The 22,010-nt window shown below is 38.0% G+C and overlaps 1 protein-coding gene across 1 annotated transcript; it reads right to left on the bottom strand.

The window, feature by feature from the left end:
* Window positions 1-711: 711 nt before the first annotated feature.
* On the bottom strand, window positions 712-21,218 carry LOC137258085 (uncharacterized). Its single transcript, XM_067795639.1, has 9 exons — window positions 21,068-21,218; window positions 13,798-13,884; window positions 12,284-12,408; window positions 11,490-11,837; window positions 10,431-10,508; window positions 8,276-8,333; window positions 6,290-6,445; window positions 4,748-4,884; window positions 712-3,934 (listed from the first exon to the last, which is right to left on the bottom strand). Exons 2-9 carry the CDS (start codon window positions 13,880-13,882, stop codon window positions 3,761-3,763), a joined length of 1,161 nt encoding a protein of 386 aa, XP_067651740.1. The 5' UTR covers window positions 13,883-13,884; window positions 21,068-21,218; the 3' UTR covers window positions 712-3,760.
* Between the last annotated feature and the right edge of the window lie 792 nt (window positions 21,219-22,010).

Below are 22,010 nucleotides of genomic sequence, written 5' to 3'. Positions count from 1 at the left end.
CGTAATGCATGTCTCAAGGACAAAAGCACTGACATCATGGAATGTGGCATGCATGTTGGCACGTCACTAATCTCTGAGTTTAAATGCTTATGTGTCTACAGATAAATTGAGACTTTAAATTTTGTATGCAGTTTCTTCATGTGCCTATAGCACTAGTATATAAAACTGCCGACAGTTAAATCTGTCTCAGCCAGACTTGAATATGAGGTCTGGATCAAAAAACGATAAAAGATGGGTGAATATGTACATGATTTGTCTGGGAAATGTATGATGATGTTGAACAGAAACCACAACTGCCATCAATCTATGCTTTAGGTGTGTAATTCACTGGCAAGACCAGCTGGCTGGGTTACAGAGTGTACTTGACTGAACATTGCCACCTTAAAAGGTGAGTAAGTGAGCTTTGGTTTTAAGCTGCTCTTAGAAAAATTCAAGCATTAACAGGGCTGAGGACACCAGAAATGGGCTTCACACATTGTACGATTGTGGGGAATCAAACTGGTCTTGAACATGACAAGCTACCACTTTCACTATTAAGCTGCCTTACCACCCCTCCATAAAGGGGGAACAAGGTTTGTGACAAGATGGTAAAATGACAGCTGAAAAGAAACTGGTGGAAGATGGGCCAGGGTATTAATCCTGAAACAGGAAACCTATCCTTGACATCTAGAATGTGTGAAAGAAGTAAATGTTATAAACAAAAAACCGATGGAATGATGTATGATTTAATAATGGATGTCTAGCATTAAGTTCAAAATTAACTTTGTCATAACATGATGTAAAATACATGGAAACAATGAGAAAGTAATGTAGGATGATACTGTCTAGACAACACAATGGATATCCTTATCGAGTCCTGCAATCACTGAGTAATAATCATGCATTAGGTTGCTTGCAGCAGAAGAACACCAGGGCACTCATCCTCATCCCTGATATCAGTCGAGATGTGTTGATATTACAGGTGTCTAAAGAACATCGTCACCAATTAGTTGTACGTGCAGTGCACACACTACAAAGTGGACATATCCATTGTGTTTCCATGACATAAGTAGAATGAGTCTTAACTTAATTTGGACACTGTTCACTGAATGTTGAGATCAAACTGATATGACCTGAAAACAAAAACATGTATGGTAATCCTGTTTCTTGGGGTTCTCGTAATTTTCATCCATATCCTACTGTTACAGCAAAGGTATTTTTGATGCTTCATTTAACAATATTCCAGATATAACATGGCAGGGTCAACAGGAATGAATTTCACATCTGAACACGTGCAAACAAACCAGGTCTGTCATGAGGAGTGGAATGGTTCAACCAATAAACATCCCTCTATAAAACAGAAAAGTAATTTCAATACTGTCCCAAATTAATACATATTCAAGATTGTTTCATTACATTTAATTTTCCCCTTTATGTTCCCTTATGTCCTTATTTTGAATGGGTTAATCCCAAAATTTAGAATATGTTAATATTCCTTGCCCTTAATCTTTCTGAATGGAATATGGAGGTGCTAATGTGACCAAGGCTGTTAACTACAAAGATTACAAATAAACGAGAAAAAACAACTTGCTCCAGCACTAAAGCAGCACATACAGAGGACACCACAAATTTTAACATGACATATCACTTACATTCCACACTCACATTTAAAACACGTCACATTGGGATGCAACCTTCAAGGATCAAGAATGTGTTTACAGCACACTTGTACATTAGGTCATTTTGTCTCTCCTAATGTGCATGCATGTTGCATATAGGTTTTCTCTGAATCTGGTCATTGAGTAAAGGTCGTGTATGGTGTAGAAGTTCCATCTGTAGAACAGTTTGATATGTCTAGGTTCTGTATACATGCATACATATGTGTGTAGGTGTGTTCTGTATTGCATGTTTGTAGTTCCTTGGTTCAGTCAGGTGTTTAGATTCAGTTTGCCTTGTACTGTGTCAAAGTTCTGTATATAGCACCTAGATTGTCTAAACTTCAGTCTGTTCTACAAAGATTCAGTTTGTGTTTTGTACTAAATTTGTAGTGCATACTGTATGTGTGTATTTTCTTGATTCTGGTTATGTCAAGCTACTGTTTGTACTGTATGTTAGTTCATAATATCCAGGTTTTGTCTATAGGTCACTGTTCTTGTAAGGCATATATGATATGTCTGAAATTCCTAGGTTTTGATTGTATTTTACAGGTCTTGTCTCCAGAAAACCTCTGGCTGCATTTGACGGACACTTTCACGTACAAGACTTATGTAGCACTGCCTTCTGTACAAACGTATCATTCCCTGCTACCCCGTAGCGGTTGGGGTCAATAGGGATGTAATGCTCATCATAGGTGTACAAATGAAGATTAAACATAGGCACCGATGGCAAATCACAACTTCTGGTTTTCAAAACCAACATAATACTGTTATACACACAAATATCACTGGATTGAGCTTGTCTTACATCACACCAGACGCTCACACAACAAGAACACACATTGGAAGCATCAACAATTGGTTTTCCGGATGTTCTGTTCGGTTGGAAATACCAAGTAAATGTCATGAATGCAACTGTCTGTCTATTACTACTTGCAGACCCCTGACAAGAAAGAAAATATATCGTACATCAGACAAAAATGGCATCTTATTTTCAAAGTGCCACATGTAATTTTTTTCTAGATTTTAAACAATAGGCATATAATTGTAATCTGCATCCCTGAAACTGATGCAGGAACTACCTTTCTGGCTACATAACCAACTAATAACAAATACTCAAAAGATCACTTCAAGATTGTATGCTTTGGGGACAAGGACTAGTTTTGGTGTAGAACTTGCTTCCAGAAAGCTGCTCAGTCTAAGATCCTGACCCTATGATTGACTACATGGATACTGAGAGGAAATTATGGAAGAATGAACCCAACCTCAAACACAACATATTAAAACATATGGCATCAACACAACATAATAGGCATGTACGATCTGTTAAAAACTAATAAAGTTCACAATCTCAGTACTTGTGAAGGCACAGTGTGAATACTATCAACCTTGTCTCATGTAAACTCTAAATGAAAGCATACAGAAGTCAAGAGTTGTCAGTTATGAACTACTAAAGATTGATATGTCTTTAGTTTTTTTTTCAGTCAAGTTTTCAAGATGCACATTATAACTTTTCCATTTGCACTTATACAACCATTGTTGACAGTTATGCCCCTATATCACTTATCTAACAGTGAGTGAGCATGGTTTCACACCACCTTAAGCAGTAGTCAAATAATATCACAGTGTGGGACAAGAAATGGCTTTCTCACATTGTACCCATATGGGGAGTCGAACCCGGGCCTTCACTGCTATGTTCAAACTCTTAAACCACTTGGGTACCCTACCGCCTCACTAAACTGACAAAATTATCTGCAAGTTGAGATAAACAATACAAACTTATCTTGGGAGTTGAAATAATATGAGAGTGAAACACATTCAGCTTTGACTTCTTTACAACATGCTCTAGACAAACATTTTGATATCAAAATGTCACAGTCAAGTGAACATAAAATGTTTACTAGAAAGAAACTGTCATAAAACTTTCAATGTATTCTCGGATTTCTTAAACCAGGAAACACTATTCAGGAGCTAATGAATTCATATTCACATTACTTCTTCACAATGGACATAATCCTTTAGCTGCATATGCTGTGAAACAGACTCTCTGCTTAACCTCTGCCTTGCCATGCTACAAACATGACACTGGATCAGCTTCTTGAAGTCTCCTCTTCAGTAGTTCATCCTTACAAGAAGAAATCATCACTTTCACGACTTCCATGGTTACTGTTAAATCCTAATGTTCGGAACTCCTGAATGATGTCCATATGGCACCTCTTTTCATTGATGTCAAAGTTTCTGGTTCGCCCTAAAGCTCTAGGAGAACAGGCCTTCAGGTCAAATGGCTCAAAGTAACGATCCTGCAAAAGAGTAATTCAGGGGTTAAAGATTCACATCTCTTTTAATCTTTAATGTCCGTTCCTCACTGTGTCTTTAGTAACAACCTACAAGTATTTACATGTAGATTTAAAAATCAAACATGAATGAGTTTATGCCACTTGGAAACTGGTGCAATAATCTCGTCATTTTCAAGAAAAATGGCGCCATCAAGCGAGGAGAAGATGGTGGTGTTAACTGCCGTACATTTGGTAAATAAACAGAAAAAGAAATAACAAACACAAATCCATTTGGATAGGCAGTGGACACTGCACAGAACTGTGCCTCTGTTTCACAAGGTGAGTAAACACTTGTCTCTCTGTTTTGACACTTCTGATCGGTCAACTCCATCACACAAGACAGGTAAGTTTCTAACTCTCTCAACTTGCTTTCAACTGGTTGAGATATTGTCAAAGTGGATATTACAAGGATGTTCTCGCACTGCAACTTCGGTGGCTTCTACAAGTAGTTACTACAAATTGTTATGTTACAAGTCTGAAATGTCCATGACCTTAAGTGAGCTTTGCCATCCCATACATAGAGATTTCTGCTTCTCATGCACATAAAGACCCAGCATGATCATAAACGTGGCTGAAAGGGGGACTTGATTTTGCTGCTGCTCATTTCAATCAACTCATTTCAATATTTACCCGTCGCTTTCAGTTTTGTCAGGTTCCAAAAAACAGTTGGTGATATAATAAAGTCTATTTCAATGAAATTCACTGCACCAGACAAATTTTTGATGACAAAACATGCCTTTCTACTTTGTAACATAACAAAATAAATAAAATACTCACCTCATGGGAAACCAGTTCAGGGAATGTATCTTTGATAAGTTGCCAGTTCCGGGGGGCTATTTTGGCATATGGCTCTTTAGCCATCATAAGGAGGTCTTTCACAGAGTAGCGTATTGTAGAACTGGCTCTTGTACGATCTTGAACGAAGTAAAATATCACTAATTCCAAAAATTACATTGATGAAGGAATAAATTCATCACAACAGGAAATAAGATATAATATCTACAAAGAAAAACTGTATATTGCTGAATTCTTTTTAAATTTAGAAATATCACAATGAAAAGTTTCCGTGTACATTTTCATAGTTGGACACTGAGATGACAGGATGACGCCATGTGCCACATTCTCTGAAGATGGCACACCGTATTATTCCACACTAATTCTACATGGCGGAGACACTACATTTTCAAGCAAAGACAGCACTTGAACATTGTGCTGTTGAAGAAAAGCCATAGAAGCCTAAGCTGATAAGTGGCATTCACAATCAAACCAAAGTTTGGCAACATATGTTGAAATTTCAAAAGTTGTCAAACTCGAGGGTCTTTAGAGCAGCATGTCTTTATCGGTGCAGTTACATGACAATTACATTGGCAGTGATTGGTTGTTACTGAACAAATCTAGTTTGACAACACTTCACACATCAAACACTAGTTTGACAACACTGTAAGGTTGATGGAAAACTTGGTGAGAATAGAGACCGATCCCATTTCTCTACAGCAGTTTAATTGGTGTTGGTGGCGAGTTGTTGGAATGTTCACAAACATGTGTTGTTAAACTTTAGTCTGTTGTGTGAATGCCGCTTTAGGAAGGGCATTCACCTGTAGGAATGTCAGTTCTGGACCTGACATAGAAATGGAAAAGCCACTGGCCCGAGAATTAAATCTGTCGCATGTATCAAATTATCCTGTACAAGGGTGCTCTGAGTGCACATATCCCACTCTACATCATCATAGAACCATCCCCCTTGACAAGAGTTTACCAAGATGTCTGTAGACACAATGATGTCTGTCAGCAAGGGAAATGTCACAAATGGACTCTGTAAAAAGTAACATCCCCAAGCCACAATGACAATAGTGGATGATTGCCCAGGAAATGGGCACCTGGAATTTTCTTTACCACAATGACCATCCAAATAGATTCATAATATGCACTGCAGTCTTGAGTCTTGGTTCATCAGAAAAAATGATTTTTTGACAACCAAACTCAAACAATAAAGCTTCCATTTGAAAGCAGTTTTGGACATTCTTGTGCTCTATGCAATTCGATGAAATACACACACGTGTTGCAATTCACTTCACTAATTACCAAGGTTACCTACACATTTTCATTTCCTGTGATTTTTTTGTGGATAGTATTAACATGTGGCAAGCAACTTTTAATAATGACTTACAAAGGTTATTCAAAGACATTAATGTTATCAAATATTTTTATCAACCTGTCCTTATGTTTCTTCACATTTCAAAGACTGACCTTTTAGTTAGATTCAGTTCAGCATTCATTAGGACTCTGAGCTGATCTACTAGGGGCAGTGTACAGACCCACCTTTACTAGAAGACCTACTGGAAGTGGGAGGGTCACACCTGTCTTGCTCATCTACAAGTGACCACTCCAGTTCACTCTCTTCATTTGAGCAGCTGCTGTGGTTGCTGCTTCTCCCGCTGCAGCTCATGCTGCTGCTAGAGAGCCTCTGGCCATAATCTGCCAAGACAAAACAAGTGCAGGGATACCAGTATTCTACATATTGAATATTATGAGTTGAAAAAAGCTTTGGTGTGACGTCAGCACAGATCACATAAATCCGCTCCTACTTAAGACACGGCAAATGACTGATGTTGATATATACAATGTGACAAGGATCAGCAGCTCACCAATCTAAGTAAACTTAGTCTCAATGTATTTCATTACACTCCACTGCTGAGTCTAACAAAATCTAGAAGGTCGCGTCAGGTAATCTTTGAGCGAGCATGACCGTCCAATCAAACACGATACAGTTAAACCAATCAGACAATGGCTACTATTTAGGGATCGGTGGGACACCGACACAGATCTCTCCACAAAGATCCGCATACAACAGTTATATAGCGCTCATATTTTGGCAAGATAACATCATTGAACATTGAAGAAAACACCATATTCAGCGACTGTTCACTCACCATTGTCATGGTTGTATGTATGCTGTGTGCATCACCCCGAAGCGAGCGTATGCTAAATAGCATTCCGAATCGTTCAGGTTGAGATAAAAAGTTCAAAAGATATATGCAATATGTGCGATTGGTCAATCTCAAAGGTTACCTGACAAAACCTCCCAAAAGGTTTTGTTAGACTCAATAGTGGAGTGTAACGAAAAGTACTGAGGATAAGTTTACTTAGACTGAGCAGCTCACAAGACTTTATCCTTGACTCCATCAAACGTTAGATATCATAAAACATATGACATTTCCTGATTACATAAATAATTGAACAGAGCAAGTACTGCTTCAGAGATATGATCCAGTCCATCAGAAATAAATAATAAAATTCTGATATACTTCAAAATAGAAACAAGAGTCATCAGAAGATGACATATCTCCCCGGCCCCCACATGTTTGAAAGGACAAATAATCTGAGAGTTACTCATTGTTTTTCTAGGCTAAGTTTCAATTGTTTCCATGGAATTCATGAAAATTATAAATGCCATATATCTGTAACCGACAAAGTCACAATTTCAACATCTGTCTCATATATCTGCCAAGATATGTTGAAAGATATGGAATGGTTTTCGAGCTGTGCTCTGGGAACAAAGCCCACCCATCCATTTTGAGACTAAGACTGAAACGTTTCCATGGAAACCAAGAAAATAATATGTCACAAAATCCTTTAAAAACCAAAAGGCACCACTTTGGGGTCTGCCACACATATCTAGAAAGTTTTACTAACAGATATTAAGAAGTTTTTGAGTTCTGCTCTGGAAATGAAACACACCTCTCACTTTTCAGACTAGGTCCAAAACGTTTCCATGGAAACCGAGAAAATAAATTACAAAAACCTGTACATAGCAAAAGGCACCACTTCAGCTTCTGACTGTTATATCTACCATGTTTTGCAGAAAAATATTGAACGGCTTTTGAGTTCTGCTCCAGACAACGAAACATACGTCTCAATTTTGAGACAAAAAAAAAATATAAATGCCAAAAATCTGCAAATAGCAAAAGAAACAACCATAGGCTGAGATTACTATATCTATCAAGTTTGGTCTAAAAATATTGAACGGACAGACGGACAGACGAGGTGTCGACTATATCCCCCCGCACTACATGTCGGGGAGATAAAAAGGCCCATCTAGGGGAATTGTTAAGGTGTGTGAAGTTTGGTGAACCTAACATGTAAACTTTAAGAAATATGCTACACTGAAAGTTTCTGGACGGAAGGACAGAACTTACGCAATACACCCCCATTATTTCATAGCAGGGGTATACCAAAATCAACATCTCAGTGGGAAGATTCCAAAATGATTCAGAATGAAACAGACATCGTACACTTGCTACTTACTTGTTTTGAACAGACCTGGAACTCTGGGCATGTGAACTTCTATTTCTTTTTTCTGCACCTGATGGGAACATCAAGGTCATGCCTTTAAAGCTGATCCAACATGAAATACTTCAGTAGTCATTTGTTTTCAAAATGCATGAACTTACTTTACAGGTCTCTTCAAATGTTATTTTCTTGGTAATATAAGTAGTGGCTAGCAACCAGTTATCGCCATTTTTCAGAGGTTTTTAACAAATTGCTTGATTTTTTCTTAGCACAGTGGATCAAAATTTACCATCATGATAGGTAAGCTATTCACCGATGTTTCCTGCTTGTTTACAGTCGTAGATCGTCTTTCTCCGAAACGCGGTTAACAGGAAGCACTGTAGTGTAAAATGTGCTTTCCCAACAACTAAGAAGACCAATCATCGCAATTTCTGTAATTTTCATGTTATAAACCAGATGTGATATAGATTTGGTAATAAAACTATTGTGTTTCAAACCTTGAAATATGGAAGAAATTTCATGATTGGAATTTGTTTTAAAAACAGAAATTTACAAGAACAAAACGCGCTCTCATTGTGAATGTTCTCATTGTGAATGTTAATGGACGCTGATGTAACTCATAAGCTGACAGGAATATTGAGATGTCACCATTGTCACCATTATCAAAGCTGACTTTTTGAGGAGTTGTTTGAATCTTGGTATTGTTTGTCTCTGGGGAAAAAACGTAAAGATAAAGTGGAAATGGCCCGTTACATTTTATCAGTATCATCTACATGGTGTCAGTCGAGTCCATAAAACAATAGAAATGTTGGTCAATTCAGAGTTTAGCAATTGAGTGTTTGCAATATGGGTATGCCTTGACAAATTAAAATCTGCAGTTTTTACAGACAGAACTGTAATGTCACAGAAACACAAAATAGCCAGGATAATTTTCATTCAATTCCCTTCATTTATGAAATTTCATGTCAACACACTAATGGGTCACGTGACGTCCCCCGTAGTGTTTGGGTCCAGTCTTCCGAGGGGATTCATATTTGTAATTTGCATAACTACTTACAATGATTTTAACTGTCATAGCCTATCACTTTTGTGAAGTGTCAATGTGTGAAGTATAACGGAAGTAGAAGTGAAGCTGTCTGGCAAGCGCTACAGTCAGGTGTTGGCGGTAACTGGTTCGCGGTGATAACTGGTCGTCAGCCAGTAGAATGTCAAGAGTCAAAACATTTTCTCAAGGAAAGACTGCAAAAATAAATAACAAGGACAACAGCATCATACTCCATTCTCACAGATCAACAAACATTAGCTGTCAGGTTGGTAGTATCAAGGGAAATACGTAGGTCATACATCCCAAATACTGACTACTCAATAGCTGTAATGTTGATAAGACTTTCATTATCTCAATATTCTAGCAGACCTGCCTACTGCACATGCCCTCAGTGTATTCATGGTGGCGAAAAAGTGTATTCTGAAAAGTGTAGAAGTGTACAATCTAGATCCTCCTAGCATTGTCCTGAATGAATGTGCAATATTAATGTCTCCACAACAATATGTATACTACAGATACTTGGCTCCTTTAGATGACCTGCTTATTCTGGAACAGAAGTGTATTTCTCAATAAATAAAACTATTTATCCATAGATAAATTTCGATAGGACTCGGGTATGCGTGTTAATGGCATCCATTCAAAACTATTGAACGAACAGACAAAGATGGTCTTAATGATGGTTAATACTAAAAGATGAACTTGAGCGAGGAATGAAACTATTTTTGACAAATATAACTCGATTGATTTACAATCTGTCATGTCAGCATATAATCATATATATGAATAACAAAATCGTACAAAATATGCCAAAACGTGCCAAGCAGACAGGTCTGTTCCAGTCAAGTTACATCTCAATAATACAACCGATATGGTCTCGAATTCCTTGATCAAAGCAAAATTCAAAGTATTAGAACATGTCCCCAACATGGCCAGTTTCTAGATTTAGGTGGGGATTTAGCCTTCTGAAAGATTCCTAACAAGCTACCATGTTGTGTCAGTCTATCAATGTTTTATTTGCCAGACTTCAAGTGTACCGACTCGACAATTATCAATGTTTTCAATCTTTTGAGTGTGTACTGACTTGAGCATTTTTCAAAATTCTGAATTTGTGCGATGTTCACTCACCTCTGCTGAGTCATCATCCTCATTGTCTATCTGAATCAATTCTCCATCCATGTGACATGCTAGAAGGTTGGCAGCTCTCTGAAATAGATATCTTTTTAAACTGAATAGGAACAATTGTGACACCATTTTGCAACACCTTTATTAAATGCTTCAAGAGTGAAAAAAACTTCCTTTCCAATCTTTGCTTGTACGTTATTCACTGCAAGCGTTGAGGAATATCTGTGATATTTACTGGGCTGGTCTGATTCAAAGTGAAACAACCAACACTGCCTGGCTTCATGTCTTGAATCACAAACTTCCGATCTAACAAAAAATGCTATACAACTGTCACCATTCTGGATAACATCATTCAAATGTTTATATCAACAACAAGCCACCACTGCTGATGGAGGAAGACTACACTCTGAAACATCTTGTTATCCACAATAAAGATGTCAATAAAGATCCATATATCTGGCTCTCCTTACACTTTCCACTTCTAAATGCCATTCAAAGATGTAACATATGTGAGCATAAAATACTGGTTATCTGTGAAGTACCACTATACCATTTAGACTAACATGCTATCATCAAAGGATAATCTTGTTACAATACTTCAGCTCCATTAGATAGCATTAGTTACAATACATTCATTCCCTGATACCATGTCTGGTCCGTGGCTTCTATGGCAAAGAATATGCTCAGAAGAGAGTGCAGAGAAAAATAAAACAATGTCCATAATTCAAAAGACCCTGAAATGGTCAAGATTTGCATAAACATTATAAAACTGTTTAGTTTTTCATTATGTTGGGATTTATTTTTGTGAGATTCAACATTTAACTTCAAAGTTGAACCATGCTATAAAGTTTTGTATCAGATCACTTAGTTAATTTTGGAGCGAGTATGGTTTTACGCTGATTTAGAAATATTCCAACAATATCATGGAGGAGGACAACAGAAATGAGTTTCACACAATGTATAAATGAAAGCAAATGCTTTAACCATTAAACTACCCAGCTGTCCCTTTTGTTAATTAGAACAACCCACCTCCATCAGAGACACAAACTAATGTTCACCCACCAGCAGACTCTTCAGACATGTTGATGCAATGACAAGTGTTTCTGGACTACTTCCACCTCCAAGCTGTATCGTTCCGGTGAAAGAAGAACTTTTCCTCTTCTCCTTGTCCTGTGTACTACACGTTTCCTGCATCCTACAACCTCTCTGCTGCTCCCCTGGGCAGGGGAAACCAGGAGGTCGGCCCTTATGATTGTCCTGTAGGCTAGTTGTATACTGAATATTATTATTAGTCTCATTGCACATGTTTGAGTTATGGAAGCCATTCCGTACCTGTGGGTAGTGCTGTGTGATGATTTCTGGTGGATGGGCATGGATGTTAGGTGGCAGTGTGTGAAAAGGTGTTGGAAGCTGCAACGAGAATATTTTCTGTAGTAACTAAACGAGACGGGTGTCAATATGATGAAGACATTTACCAACTCCATGAAACTACTGCATGCTGGTGATAAAGCATGTATATTATCATTTTGTAATCTAAAAATGACTCATGAAATATTTTAATTACATACTTCCCAATTCATATTCTCAAGATGGACAGAACAGAACATTCAAGGGAATTATAATGGTCATGTCAGTTCCAGGATTCTTCTAACACTGTCCAACAACAGGGACAAATATGGCCTTACTCATAGGCCAAGTCAACAGCAAGACCTCTAACATTCGTAGATCTTCTGAAATCAAGCAATAACAGATAAACAATTCTACCGCTTTGCAGAGGTACCTAGACACTAGTAACAGGACCCAAACCGTGGACCCTGCATCCAATTCACAAACGGTTGCAGAAGAAACATACATACCACTGAATCCTTCTTTGTGCATTCTGATGTGTCTTGGACTGGATGAGAAGATTTCACAAATTCCTTTGCTCTTTGCTGAATCAAGTTCACTTTGTCTGTGACATTATCTTGCCCAAACTGTGACTCTGAAAGCGGACCAAAACATACTATTCATTAAATTTTCACACATTTACATGTTTCAGTTAATCTGAGCAATAGCAATGCCATTTGTTTTTTGCTATATCAAGGAAAAAAGCTTCTGACAGAACAATTACATATAGTTATCAGTGGTCATGCTAGTTACTAAGTTAGGCCTAACAAGAGAAACACATCAAACCAGTTGCTCCTCTCGCATCAGAGATCGCTCTTCATGAGTTATCCACCAAATAGTTAAAGATGAGGTCATGATAAACACATCAATCCAGTTGCTTCTCTCTCATCAGGGATCGCCCATCATTAGTTGTCCACCAAATATAGTTAAAAATGAGGTCATGGTAAACTCTAACCGGCATCAAAATATATGTGGTATCATTAAGGGTTGGAATTACAAGAAAGAGTGAGTGAGTTATACGCTTTTAGCAATATTATAGCAATATCACGTTGGGGACACCAGAAAATGAGCTTCACACATTGTACCCATGTGGCAGATCCAACCCGGCATCTTCGGCGCGACGAGCAAATGCTTTAACCACTAGGCTACTTCACCACCCTTTAACTTTTGAAATTTAATGAAAATGTGGGGCAATAAGAGAAATTCAGAAAACCATCTCTCTTCAAAGTTACTCTTCAACACTGACTGCTAAAAATACTGGTATAATAAGTAACTTGTGCACCCACTGACTAGGCCTTGTAGCCCCTCTTTACTTTTAATCTGCTTGAATATTTTCAGCAACATCAGTAATATCTTCACATAAACCATTGACAGCTTCGATATTTCAACTGCCTGCCTCTGATGGTTCAATGTCACTGAGAAGTGATATTTTTTTCGGGTTTTCATTTGTAAAATAATCTATTATCCTCTTCATCAGTCTGACGTCCCACAAACCATGAAAGTTTGATGATAAACTCCATGCAACACATCAAGCTCCAAGCTCCACACCTTGATACAAGTTTTTCACATCAAACATATTAATGTTCCACAATGCAAAATACCCGCACCTGCAATGTGCGGAGCTTAAGAAACCTCAGTAATAGTGTCTTCTTTCTGGTTACAGAGAGGGATGAGTAGTTACAAATGTTTTGTGTTTATTACAGACATTAAGTAAGTTGATATTGTTTTCCAAATTAAATCAGTACAAATTACTCTGCATTTGAAGGGATTCTTCAGTTTGATGAAACACATAACAACTACAATGACAAAGTTACTGTGCCTATCACATAAACGGGAACCTGAAAACATGACTTCTTTGACACCACTACCTATCATTTCCGTTTGGAAAACACTGTGAACGCAGGACATCAGCCAGTAGGACAACAGTTTACTGATTAGGCATTGGTCTCCAGACTGGTGGCAGCGTCCAACACTGGAAACTCACCTGTGTCCTCTGGTACTCTCTTCAAAGGTCTTGGCTTCTTCAGCCCAGTCATTCTTGCTGCTCTCCCCATTACTGCAGTAGACATGACTGAAAGGGAAACAGCTATTACAGAAGGAGACAGGCAAAAAGAAACTTTTTCCTAACTATTAAATGCTCATCACAACAAGAGTCATCAGAAGATGACACATCCTCCCGGCCCCCATCCTCCATATCTCCAGGGTATACATTCCGAAAAGTCTCCACTATACCCTGGATGCATCTACTGCTCAGCCCAACAAATTTATTACCTGCCTATGCTGGATTTTTATCCAATCAGGTGTATACACTGGGAAGTTGAGCGAACCAATCACAACTCACTTTCGCTTTTTAAATTATCCAACGGATTAAACTTGGCAAACAAACCATGCAGAGGTTCTCTGAAAGAGGTAGATGGAGTTCTTGCATATGTTTTTAAAAAGTTTCGCACCTATAAATTTGTCTGTATGATTTCCCCAAATTGTGAGTCGCACGGCGTGCAAATCTTCGCAGTTACGACTGCTACCTTTGTTGACACTGGCAAGCTCCGTTATAACGGCGGCCTAGCTGATTGGCTACTGTGAGAATGCGGAGCCAACAAAGGGAGGTAATAAAATTATCGGGCCGAGCCGTAGATGCATCCAGGATATAGTGGAGACTTGTTGGAACGTATACCCTGGAGATATCGAGGATGCTCAGCCCCTACATATTTGAAAGGACAAATCATCTGACAGTCACTTGATGTTTTCTTAGATTAAGTTTGAATCGTTTCCATGAAAGTCAAGAAAAATATAAATGCCATATATCTGTAAACAGCAAAAGGTACCACTTCAAGATCTGTCTCATATATCTACCAAGATCTCTTGACAGACATGAAATGGTTTTCCAGTTGTGCTCTGGAAACGAAGCCTATCCCTCCATTTTGAGACCAAGTCAGAATTGTTTCCATGGAAACCAGGAACAATATAAATGCAAAAACATTGCAAATAGCAAAAGGCACCACTTTGTGGTCTGCATCAAACGTCTGCCAGGTTTTGCACTAAGATATTGAATAGTTTTTGAGTTGTGCTCCGGAAACAAAGCCCATCCCTCCATTTTGAGACTAAGTCAGAATCTGGGAAAATGATAGATCACAAAAATCTGTAAATAGCAAAAGGCACCACTTTAGGGTCTCCCCTACATATCTGCCAAGTTTTGCAGAAAGATATTTAGAAGTTTTTGAGTTGTGCTCCCGAAACGCAGCCCATCCCTCCATTTTAAGACTAAGTCCGAAATGTTTCCATGGAAACCCAGAAAATTACAAATCACAAAAATCTGTTAATAGCAAAAGGCACCACATTGGAGTCTGCCACATATATCTACCAAGTGTTGCTTACAGATATTAGGATGTGCTCTGGAAACGAAACACACCTCTCACTTTAGAGACAAAGTCTGAATATTTCCATGGAATCTGAGAAAATAATATATCACAGAACCCTGTAAGTACCAAAAGGCACCACTTTAGGTTCTGACTGATGTATGTAACAAGTTTTGCAGAAAAATATTGAACGGTTTTTGAGTTCTGCTCCAATCCATCATAGGGAATATTCACACAGAGAAGGGATGGTTCGTGTTTAGCAGGAGGTTGGTCACTACTAGGTGGTTTCTACTAGGTGTCTTGGGTAGCCATTTAGGGTGATGAAGGTAGATTTGAGGTGGGCTATTTCTTATTGAAGGTTGGAGGGGCAGAATATGTTCTTGGCGCGCCCATCAACAGGACCTTAAAACATTGTGACCAAACTCCTGCTAAACGTGAACCATCCCCCGTCTGTGTGAATATTCCCTATGCTGGACCCATCATTCATCACATCAGTAGACGTCTAAAGAAAAGTGCCAGCATTGACACTACTTTCTCATTTGGAAAAACCCTATAGTCTTTATTAAGAGCCTGTGGTAAAGGTAGCAGTCAAACTAACCCAAGCCCAAGAGGGTGTGTATACAAAGTGAAATGTTCATGTGACAGCAACTACATAGGTGAAACAGGCAGGCCCCTGTGCATTCGCATCAAAGAGCACAAAGCATCAATCAAAAACTGAAATCAGCACTGTCAGAACATGTCATCAAAAATCCTGGTCACACCATAAATTGGAAGGACTCTGACAGTTTGGCAATCAACATCAACAACTGGCTAAAAAGGAAACTGACAGAGGCCATCTGGATCCAACGCTCCAAACCAGAAATTAACAGAGATCAGGGTGTCTTCCTACCAAATGCGTGGTTCACAGAATGTTGCCATCAATGAACATGTATTTCTTTGTTTTCCACTATCACTGCACATGCCTTCATGTGTTTTCCCTAATCCCTGTATTGTCTAAATAAGTGGCTTCTATCCCATCATGTGTTTTCCCATCATTGTTTTCATAACCGGCTTCCAATCATCCTATCAAGTTAATACTATCCTTTTAGTTGCATAAACACTCATTAAATCCTGTATGTCAACACTTCAGTTAATCCTCTTGATCTCTGTCCAGTCTAAGTAAACTTATCCTCAGTACTTTTCGATAAACTCCACTACAGAGTCTAACAAAACCTTATGGGAGGTCACGTCAGGTAACCTTTGAGATTGACCAATCAGAACACAGCTTACCAAATTGCGAAAGTGCACATTTGCACATACCTTTTGAACTTTTTATCTCGAAAAGGTTTGTACCTGAACAATTCCGAATGCTATTTAGCGTACGCTTGCTTCCGGGTGATGCACATGGCGTATGTACAGCCATGACAACGGTGAGTAAACAATCACTGAAAATAGTGGTTTTGGCAATATTCAATGATGTTATCTTGTGGAAATATTAGCTACTGGTAACCATGTCAACAGAAACCCCAAAGCATATATACTGCAGGTCAAATATCTGTGTTATATGCAGATTTTTGCTTGTGAAGATATGTGTCGGTGACCTGAATATTTTGAAAGTCCCTGCAATCCCTAAATAGTAGCTGTTGTCTGATTGCTTAAATCTGTTTAACCATCTCGCATTTGATTGGACGGTCATTGGTCCCTCAAAGGTTACCTGATGCAACCTTCTACTAGGTTTTGTTAGACTTAGTGGTTGAGTGTAACGAAATACACTGAGACCAAGTTTACTTAGACTAGATCTCTGTATATCTCATCTGTAGATACTATCTCACTGGCTTCCTATACATACCATATACCTTTGCTCATTTCCATACTATGTCATTCACCTGCTGAAGGGGCAAGAAGTAGCCCAGAAATGTTGTGTTGTAAACATTAAAGAAGTTGTAAATCCACACCATTTGTTGTCATGTCCCACCAGCTTCTAAATGCCAATCAAGCAAATGAGCATTAACTGCTCACTGCCAAGTGGCTTAATACCAGAATTCATGTTGCATATAAACATGTATCTACTGACTAATCACTTGATAATTATATGCAAAAATGGACTTGACAGCATGGATGCCTTATTGCTGCATGACTAAACTTTAGACCACATTATGGTGAATAGTATATCTACTGGACAAAAATAGTTAGGGATATAAGTACATTTTGAAACTATGATTATGAATAATGATGGATTTATTTACTGACATACTGATAAAATATCAATCATAAAAATACAATCCCCCTAACTTATTTTATCCAGTCTAGTTACAATTATGGGTTTAAATTTCATTCTCAAAACCTGGATCAACTTTTCTGTACCAGGCAGAAAGTTTATCACCAAGTGTTGAAAATATCCACTTTGTGCATCATCATATTGTACTTTGATGATCACATGCTACATATCTGAGGTGAAAAGTTAGCACAATCGCAATATATTCCTTTACATCATTGCAAGTACTGTCATATAATATAGTGCTTGTTATTGAAGGACTCCTAGGGTCTTCTAAGCAAGCTGAGAAACCAAGGAAACACTACCTTTGTCTTAACAGTCATTCATGACAGGGATCTCTTTGTGTGTCATAGCCAAGTCTAGAAAATGTGGCATGTCAACATTTCCTCAGCTTCAAAAAAACTCAGGGCACCTTTTCATTATATTTAATTTTTTTTACTATGAACCTTTTTCCTGTAAAATATGTTCGTATCAGACAATAGTTGTTAGTGTTGGGACCTCTTTACACTAAGCCTTAATTTTGAATGTTGATATGATGTAAGGAAATCAAGGGAAGTGAGTAAGGTGTTTGTCAGATAACTTGTATGGAAAAGTAACAAAACCTACTAGATAAATCATTCCTTACGATTACATCAGTAAGTCACCTTGTCACAATGCTATTCAGAAAATGGTCAAATGTAATATTCTATGTTGGGGATTACTCTCTTCCAGTAAAGTAAACATTCTAGAACTTATGTTGGATGGAGTCCCATTTGGAATTCAAACCCACATTTTCCTACTCGGGCACCTAATTGCCAACACACAAAGTCGGGAACCTAACCTACTCAGCCACCACAGCTGCCATTCAGTTAACAATTATATCCTGTCACAAAATTAGCACAGAATTACTCTTAATGATATCTACAATCTGGACAAAAATCTCTACAATGAATTGCTCTCTAAATTTTTAAGAAAAAAAGATAAATAAAGAAATCATAAATGACTCAAACCAACACCCAAGTTGAGAAGAAAATCCCAACAATACTGCAGAATTTTGTCAATTTTTGTCTACAAAAGAAATTTTTTGTGTAACAAACCATCATTGATTTCATTAGCTGTATCACAGTTTGTGACAAGGGTGTAATGAGAGCTCTCGTAACAGCCAGGTAAGTGAGAGGCTTGTGCGATTTTGAGTTTATCAGCAGGGGTTGCTATCAAAAGTCATTACACTGATTCTGAATGTGACAGAGCACATTTGCGTGATGACATGATAGCACCTGTTGTAAACCACTTTAAAAACCAGTACTGATGCTCCACAGCATTTTCAATTTGCTCAACTGATCTTTGCTATGTATCATGTGAAATCTTAGCCATGGGTATGTGTACTAGATTTTCAACATGTCATTTTAAACGCTCTGTTATTCTGGGCAAGGTCAGATTTGATGATACCCCAGATTAGTTCAAATGGATGCAAATCGTAGTGATAAGCTGGCAAACATTAGACATGACATAACCTTGTGATTTCAGACACTGGTCAGTGTATACACAGCTCTTTTGTTGATTTTAATGATTTCATAAAATTTTGGCTGTGTTTTATAAAAATGGTATACTAAGGTTTTCTAAACACACTATCATTTCTCCCTTCCTTGAATCTGAAGATGGAAATTTCGTATCAGGATCCTGGACACTGTGATATGGAGCTTTGTCCATGACAATTAAGCTTATTGATAGTCAGTACCAGTTGTTTTTGAACCCATTCCATAAAAACCTGTCCATTCATCTGTGGGTCATAAGCTGTTGTCTTTGGCTTTAGCATGAGGTATCCCACAGATTTACCTCAGAGTCACTCTCCTTTGTATTAAGGCAGTCTTCTGGAACATGCCTCTTTGTTGCAAACAACCAATGATTTTTCTGCAGTGTGGCTTGCATTTGCCCAAGTTTCATCGAGATAAACAATTATTTCTCATTCACAGAATATCTGATCTTTCACTAAGAACACATAACTGCCAACCTTGGTGTACCAAAATCTGAATTTATGAAGCAATTTCCAGAGTTGGTACTTAGATAATGACAGGAAATGTTAAGTTTCCATTTCAATTTTCATTCTGCAGTCTGCGTAAGGGTAAGTGTCTATTCTTGCTGTGCAAACACCAGACTGTTTTTGAAATGAATCATGGTCTTTTAGTTCATGACTTCATATAACCTCCTAAGTAGACTAACAGATAGTCTCTGAAATGAACATATTTTACTGACAAAACGTTCATAGTGAAAAAAACATAATATAATGAAATGGAGCCCTGAGACTTTCATTTTCAGAAGCTAAGGAAAGCTAGACTTGCCACATTTTCTACACTTGCGTGGGCTTTCTTGGATATATATAGTTCAGGGTCTGTACGACACTACCTCCTAAGTTGTTTCAAAGGCATTAACTTCACCTGAAGAAGAGACTTGGATCTGTCTCAAAACGTTGTGACCTTGTATAATAAAGAATAAAGCATTTTTAGTTTGAATCCTCCTCCTAGTCACTAGTGTTTGTAGATGGAGTTTTGACATATTAATAATGTTTTCAGTTCTGCTCTGGAACCCCAACAACACAAGATGTACACTTATGACAATGTAAGAATTGAGAAATAGTATGGAGATGTTGGAATATGTAAGGCTTTCTTTTACGATATAGTTACCCTTTGACCATGTTGACAAAATTGATTCTGGATAACGACTGATAAGATTTATTTTTCACAGCACTGTTCCACATTCTCTTCCATGACTGAGGATTATTTGTAATCCTTTTTTTCATAATAATTTTTCACTAAGAATTTGATGTTAGCACAAGGAGTATGATATTAAACAGACAATAAATTATCAAAGTAGAGCTTCTGTTGAATGGTAAATTCTTCAGGATGGTAACGTTGACATAATTAGAAAAATTACACCTAAAATATGAAAACACTGACTAGCCTCAGTTTTAAGAAATGGCGTTTCAACACAGACATTTCATTACATTTGGTTTGAAAAACAAAACGTGTTGCTGTGAAAGTGTAGGATGTATTTTTATCTGTCATCTAGGATGCCCAAGAATGTCAACCGTTTTCATGTCTTATGAAGTTATGTGTCCAAATTGAAAATAAAGTGGCCTGTCCGCTCAAGTTCTTGGCTTGTTCAAAGGTTACGAGGTGCTCAAAGTGAAAATAAACAAGTGGCATGGTTGTGAAGTCGAAGTGTACCTGTTTCACAGATGTACACAAACAGACGACTACAATATCACAATGTTTGAAACACGTCACAAATACTCAGGAATCCAATGTGATTTGGAAAGTGGCCTAGGCTTTGATTAATTTGAGTCCAGCCAGAAGTCCACAGCCTATGAGTTTCAATATACATTCACACCACAGCTCGGATAATCGCTTATTGTTTATGGTAACTGCAACAGAACTAGCCACGCAACTGCATATATACTTCATATTCTCGGGTCTGTTAACACGTAAACGATGGGCGCTGTCAACGCAAATCGCCAATGTCAGCAATGTACAAGTGGAACGCCTGTCACAGTGTAACGTCTTGGGTCAACAAATTTCAAGGCTTAACTGTGTCCACATAAAGTTTTGATAAAAGCAAGAATCCAAATCAACAGTGATAAACAAGAACTCCAGAAAGTCACTACTTGCCTGAGTTTCTGTCGCAAAGACCTTCCCGTCGCTACTGTCTCTGGCCTCGTCTCCAACAAGTGGGATTTTGATTCTTCGGTTCCACGTGCAGGTCAGGGGTCGAAGGCAAAAAATGTCACAGCGCCCTCTTGCGTTGATGCCGTCTAAATGCGAAGCTCGTTTGCGAATGGTTAGACGGGTGCAGAGGATAGGGGTGATATGTGGGGATTAAGTATCGCAGATGACCCTCCCCCAACACACTGAGAAACAATCTTTCCGGACCCATATAAACTGATTCTGTTATGTAACGTAGAAAGGAAATGAGACCTCCCCAAAGACCCAGTGGTGGGGAGTCTGACATGTTTTAGATAATCATATTTCTATTTTTTAATATCATTTTGATAGTGCTATTGAATCTGATTGCAGAATCGGCTTATAGAATCATTAATTGTTGCTTTGAGAAAACATTTAGATATCTAAAGTGTTCACAATTTTTTTGGTGTTATTGGTATGCCACATGCACTCAGTCCTTCACATGACTATAATATATGTCTATTTATTTTTAAATTAACGTCGAGATTACTTTTCCTCTTTTACACATCACTGTAATCAGCCGAGGGGGAAAGGGTGTTTCGAAAAAAATAACTGAATTATTTTATGTTATATATTATCACAGACCGATCCTCACCGAGCGTCAGCCATGCTTAAAGCGACGTAGTCTCCGTAGCTGTTCAGCCGTCACTCGGAAACATGTGAAACTCCACTAATTTTAATCCACTACTTTAACTCTTCCATTTTCTGTCATAACGGTACTGAAACAAATATAGCAAGGAGGCCAATGCAATTCTTGAATATGTGACAAGTCTTGATTACTACAGTTTCTTAAAATGAAGGAAATCTCTGGGCTTCTTTTCGTTATATTTAATGATCCTAACTTGAACTGTTTTTTTTCTCTTTAAAATAT

Source organism: Haliotis asinina, chromosome 12 (assembly GCF_037392515.1).
Source record: "Haliotis asinina isolate JCU_RB_2024 chromosome 12, JCU_Hal_asi_v2, whole genome shotgun sequence".
NCBI classification, from domain to species: Eukaryota; Metazoa; Mollusca; class Gastropoda; order Lepetellida; family Haliotidae; genus Haliotis; species Haliotis asinina.
Note: the sequence above shows the minus strand (reverse complement) of the source record. Positions and strands in the feature narration are given on the sequence as shown.